We start from the raw sequence: 5,583 nt of genomic DNA on the forward strand, positions 1-5,583 counted from the left end.
GAGACCTGCAACAACCTCAGGCGAGGCAGCGGGGTGGAGTATTACCATGTGCTGGGGTGTGTGCCCAACCTGGGGGTGCAACTGCCACGACTAGGTCCCCTGGCACGGCTAAGGAGAGGAACCCAGGTGTCCTGGCTCCCAGCCCTCCTGCCTCCCCCCAGCCACTACTAGACCCCACTCCCCTCCCAGAGCTGGGGATAGAACCCAGGAGTCCTGGCTCCCAGCCCCCCCTCCTCTAACCACTAGACCCCACTCCCCTCCCGGAGCTGGGGATAGAACCCAGGAGTCCTGGCTCCCAGCCCCCCCTCCTTTAACCACTAGACCCCACTTCTCTCCTGGAGCTGGGGATGGAACCCAGGAGCCCTGGATCTCAGGCCCCGCCCCTCCTCCAACCCCTAGACCCCACCCTCCTGCCATCAGCCCCATAGTTCCGCCTTCTCCTCCACTGGGTCCAGAAAACTACAAGTCCCAGGAGCCTTTGCTTCCCCCGCCCCGCCTCCTGAAGGGGCAGCCAATGGGCCCGCGCCGGTTGCTGATTGGCAGGCGCGCGGGCCGGTGGGGGCGAGCTCGTGCCCAGCGCGCGGTGGCAGCGAGCGATGGCGGTGCCGGGCTGGGAGCGGGCGCTGCGGCTCGGGCTCTGCGCGCTGGGGCTGGCGCTCTCCGTGTACGCGCTGCACGTGGAGAGCTCGCGGGAGCGGGACCCGGGCTACCGGGCCATGTGCGACCTGAGCCCCTCTGTCAGCTGCTCCAAGGTCTTCACCTCCAGGTGCGCGGGGGGGCCCATTGCATGACTCCCCCTCCCCCCACTGCAACCCCCCGGCCCCATTGCATGACTCCCCTTCCCCCCACTGCAACCCCCCGGCCCCATTGCGTGACTCCCGTTCCCCCCACTTCAACCCCCCGGCCCCATTGCATGACTCCCTTTCCTCCCTCTGCAAGCCCCGGCCCCATTGCATGACTCCCCTTCCCCCCACTGCAACCCCCCGGCCCCATTGCGTGACTCCCTTTCCTCCCTCTGCAAGCCCCGGCGCACGGCATGATCCTTTCCCCCCCATTGCACCCCCCCTGCTTTCCATTGCAGCCCCTGGCCCCGGTGCATGACTCCCCCTCTCCCTATTGCAACCCCTGCTCCCCACTGCAACACCCCCGACCCCATTGCATGGCTCCCGTTCCCCCCACTGCAACCCCCGGCCCCCTTGCATGACTCCCCCTTCCCCCATTGCAACCCCCCGGCCCCATTGCATGGCTCCCCCTTCCCCGTTGCAACCCTCCAGCCCCATTGCATTACTTCCCTCCCCCCCATTGCAACCCCTGCTCCCCACTGCAACACCCCTGGCCCCACTGCATGACTCCCCTTCCCCCCACTGCAACCCCTGGCCCCCTTGCATGACTCCCCCTTCCCCGTTGCAACCCCCCCTGCTTCCCATTGCAGCCCCAGCCCCATTGCATGAACCTCCCCTGCTCCCTACTGCAACACCCCAGTGCTATAGCCCCCTTTTTTCAGCCGCCCTGTGCAATAGCCCCCCCCCCCCCCCCCCCCAACTGCCCCAGCCCCCTGAGTTCAATCGCTCTGCTGCTCCAATCCCATGCACTATGTTCCACCCTGCTGCCCCTGTGCTGTGCCCACACCCCTGTGTGATGACCCCGATGCCGTGCTGTAGCCCTACATGCCTAGCCCAGGGGGCATACCCCAGCCTCCTAGGCCCTATGTGCTTTCCCACTCCATGGGAGAGCCCTGTGGTTCTGCACCCTCTGCTTAGTCCTTTCTTGCAGCCGCAGCCCTGCTGATGACCGGGCATCTCTGTTTCCAGCCTGGCCCCTTTGTGCTCTGTGTTGCCGGCTCCCCCAGTTTGTTTGGTAGCTCCAGAGAGACCCTGAGATCATCACAGTTACCTCTGTGTTGAGCGCGATCAGGCAGAGGACAGGCAAGGGGGCCCCCCAATGCCCGAGGCCCTCACAATACCAGGGAGTGGATAATCTGAGATGGGCCCAGGTGATCCACGCTGCAGAGGGAGGTGAAGTCTGCCCCAGGGTCCCTGCCGGTCTGAGCTGGGGGAATTCCTCTTCCCAAATCTGGCGGCCCTCAGCGAGCCGGACCCACCAGCCAGGTGGCTAGAGCAGTGGCTTCGCTCAGCTCTCGGAGGCAGGGTTTGTCATCTGGGCCCGGGTTTGTACAGCGCCTGGTGATCCTTCTTTGGCGCTTCTAGGAGCGACTGTAAGGATACCAAGACTGGGGAGGGGGGCAGGCGAGAAACACTTTTAAAAAATATAGGGAAACATGGTTATAAAACGACAGACATTTGGCAAGTGAATTGGAAGGGGGGAGGCACTTGGAACTATTTTTCATCTCATGGGGAGGCCCTTGAAACTTCTTTTACAAATGTTTTTGAAGGGTCTGGAGTGAATTTGCTGTCCTTTTTAGTCGAGGGGGAAAATGTTCCTGGGGGCGGAGAGGGGTGGAGGGAAAGAACCAGAGTTAAGTTTACTCAGTCTTCTGCAAACAGCCAGATCGAACGCAGGGACGGGGCAGAGGTGATGGACGCTTTATCACTGGCAGAGAGAGGTGGAAGGGGAATGACCCTGGCCTGTCAACAGAGCCAGGGGGGACTGGGCCGTGGAGTGAGGATTGGGACCCAGGAGATCTTGATTTTGTTCCCAGCTCCACCTCCGATGCTGCATGTGGGCCTCAGTTTCCCCATCTGTAAAACGGGGACAATGATCCTTTGTCTGCATAGACTGTCTGCTCTGTGGGGCAGGGACCGTCTCTCGCCGTGTGTCTGCCCAGCGTCTGGAACAACGGCGGGCCCGAATCTTGGTCGGGGGAGGGGGGTCTGTGCAGCACCTGGAACAGTGGGGGATCTGGTTTTGGCTGGGGGGGTCCATGCAGTGCCTGACACGACAGGGGTCCCAGTCTCAGTCAGGGAAGGGCAAGTCGGGTCCATGCAGTACCGGGCACCGATTGCACTCGGCGGGTGAGGGAGGGGGTGTCCGCCCAGCGTGACGGGGGCCGTGATCTCGGTGAGAAACACCCCGGCAGGGATCTGGGGCGTGGACGAAACACCGATTCGGATTCCCTCAGGACTCGGGTTTGGCCGTGTGCGTGTGTTAGCATCCGCGGGCCTGACTGCACGGGCCTCACAAACCCACGCTAATTCTGCCTGTGCTCCCCCCTCCCCTCGCAGTGGGCAACACCCTGAAACATCTGGCTGCCGGATAAACAGCTGGCTTCCCTCCTGCCAGGGGGGTGGGGAAGAGGGGAGCTTTTATCAATGAAAGCGTTTCCTAGGCCACTAGTCCCGCCTGCCGCCAGGCTGTGATGGGTGGGGGCCGTTGTCAATCATTGCCAGGGTGTTCTGTTTCTGCCACGTGTGTAGGGGCTCATGCCTACCTAGCCGTTGGCAATTGCAGGGCCCAGGGGAGCTGCAATGTAACCCGGTTCTGGACCCTATTAGGGCCCCCGGGGGCTGTTCCACTCAGCTGAGCCGGCCCACCCCTGCAGCCCCCCAGCCTCAGCTCACTGGGGTCCTTCAGTGCCAGGGGGTGTGAATTGAGCTATCATCAGAATTCGTTACTGGCATCAAAATTGCAGGGGGGGGGCAGCAAACAGGAAGGGGGCAGAACTCCCTGCGCTAGGGGCTGCAGGAATCAGAGCTCTTCCCCCCCCCCCCCCCCCCCCAAGCTGGAGCAGGAGTTAGGGGCCTGGGAGTCAGGACTCCTGGGTTCTATCCCCGGCCTTGGGAGGGGAGTGGGGTCTCATGATCAGAGCAGGGGGGCTGGGAGTCAGGGCTCCTGGGTTCTATCCCCGGCCTTGGGAGGGGAGTGGGGTCTAGTGGTTAGAGCAGAGTCCACCTTGTGGAAGGCGAGGGTCGCTGTCTGTACACCGCCAGCCTCCTTGCAGCCCTTAGTCCTACGTCCCCGTTCTCTCTGCAGGTGGGGCCGTGGCTTTGGCTTGGTGGAAGATCTCCTGGGGAAACACAGCGTCTTTAATCAGCCCAACAGCTTATTTGGCATCGTCTTCTACATCCTACAGACACTGCTGGGTAAGTGGTGGTGGGGGGGGTATCTCCCCCCTTCCACAGGGGCAGGCTGGTGCCTGATAGTCTAACGAGCCCTCTCTCGAACCGTCTCCAGGCTTCACTCCCAGCACCCTGGCGGCCGTCACCCTGCTGGGCACCTCCCTGGTCTCCATCGCCGGCTCGCTCTACCTGGCCTACATCCTCTTCTTCGTGCTCCACGACTTCTGCCTGGTGTGCGTCACCACCTACCTGCTCAACGGCGCCCTGCTCCTCCTCAACTCCCAGCGTCTGGTCGGCCTGAGGGGGAGCGGGCCGCGCCGCGCCAAGCCCAAGGGGCAGTGAGCGTGGCTGGGGGAGCCCCGGCCCAGCCCCCTCCTGGAGCTGCAGTTGCGACCGCGAAGCCTCTTTGTATAGCAGCCAGGGGCCCATCTAGCCCGGTATCCTGTCCCCTCTGTGCCAAACCAGCTCAGACCCTGGGTCCATCACCCTTTAAACACAAACTGAGGCCATTTCTGGCTTAACCAAAATGCTGGTATCATGTGGGTTAAAATGGTTACGTGACGCACACATACCCGGCAAGGGACTGAGTGTGAGACACACACACACACACACAGGAGATCAGGTTTCATCACCTCCAGCAGGGGGCAGAGCGGCTCTCACGTGTGCCCGATTCTTTCCAGCAGGGACCAGCGTGTGCGTGCGTGAGGGAGAGTGAGAGACATATGACCCTACTGACGTCAATGGAGGCAGGGCTGGATTCTGATCTCAATCCAGAGCGACCCATTGGTGCCTCTAGAGTCAGGGCTGGATTCTGATCTTGATAAACTCAGTGTGAATGGAGTAAACAAGAACACAGTCTAGCCCAGGGGTCTCAAACATGCGGCGGCCCGCGGGGTTATTTCCTGGGGTCAGCCAGGCTCCCCTTCCCCCAGCGCACCCTGTCCCCGCTCCTCCGCCTACCTGTAGGCGCTTCCCGCTGCCAAACAGCTGTTTGGCGGCGCTTAGTGCTTTCCAGGAGGGAGGGGGAGGAGCAGGGAGCCGGGCGCTCAGGGGCGGAGAGGGAGAAGAGGCGGGACGGGGATATGGGGAAGGGGTTGGAATGGGGGTGGGGCAGGGGCAGGGCCTCATAGAAGGGGTGGAGTGGGGACAGGGCTGGGGCTGGGGGTAGCGCGGGGGCTGGGGATCAGGGATGTGACCCTCGGACCAAGGGACTAGTCCTCATGTGGCCCTCATGGTGATTCGAGTTTGAGATCCCTGATCTAGCCCTACATAGCCCCGGCTTGTATGTCCCCTGCTGCAGTGACCGCGGTACTTTTGTTAACTGACCAACAGGGGGCACTGTGCACCAAATCAAAATGACCATGAAGAGACCAGCTGGAGCTGCCTGTTTGTAGCTGAAATAAAGTCGCCCTCAGCAATAGGCCGCTGGGTGTGTTTGGTGTCTTGTTATTTAACCCTTTGGAAACTTGTGAGCCAGGCAATGCGTAGATAATGGTGTCAGGCTAAAAAGGGACAGAGCATTAGGATATGGCGATAGGACAAGGTTGGATCTAGCCTGGGGTCGTGC

At 61.9% G+C, this 5,583-nt stretch overlaps 1 protein-coding gene across 1 annotated transcript; it reads left to right on the forward strand.

Moving 5' to 3' along the window:
• The first annotated feature begins 463 nt into the window (after nucleotides 1-463).
• LOC102937112 (vitamin K epoxide reductase complex subunit 1-like protein 1) lies at nucleotides 464-5,439 on the forward strand. The gene is made up of 3 exons (XM_037898939.2): nucleotides 464-766; nucleotides 3,931-4,040; nucleotides 4,132-5,439. Exons 1-3 carry the CDS (start codon nucleotides 597-599, stop codon nucleotides 4,356-4,358), a joined length of 507 nt encoding a protein of 168 aa, XP_037754867.1. The 5' UTR covers nucleotides 464-596; the 3' UTR covers nucleotides 4,359-5,439.
• Nucleotides 5,440-5,583: the final 144 nt, after the last annotated feature.

The sequence above is a fragment of the Chelonia mydas genome, chromosome 6, assembly GCF_015237465.2.
Source record: "Chelonia mydas isolate rCheMyd1 chromosome 6, rCheMyd1.pri.v2, whole genome shotgun sequence".
Classification (NCBI taxonomy): domain Eukaryota; kingdom Metazoa; phylum Chordata; order Testudines; family Cheloniidae; genus Chelonia; species Chelonia mydas.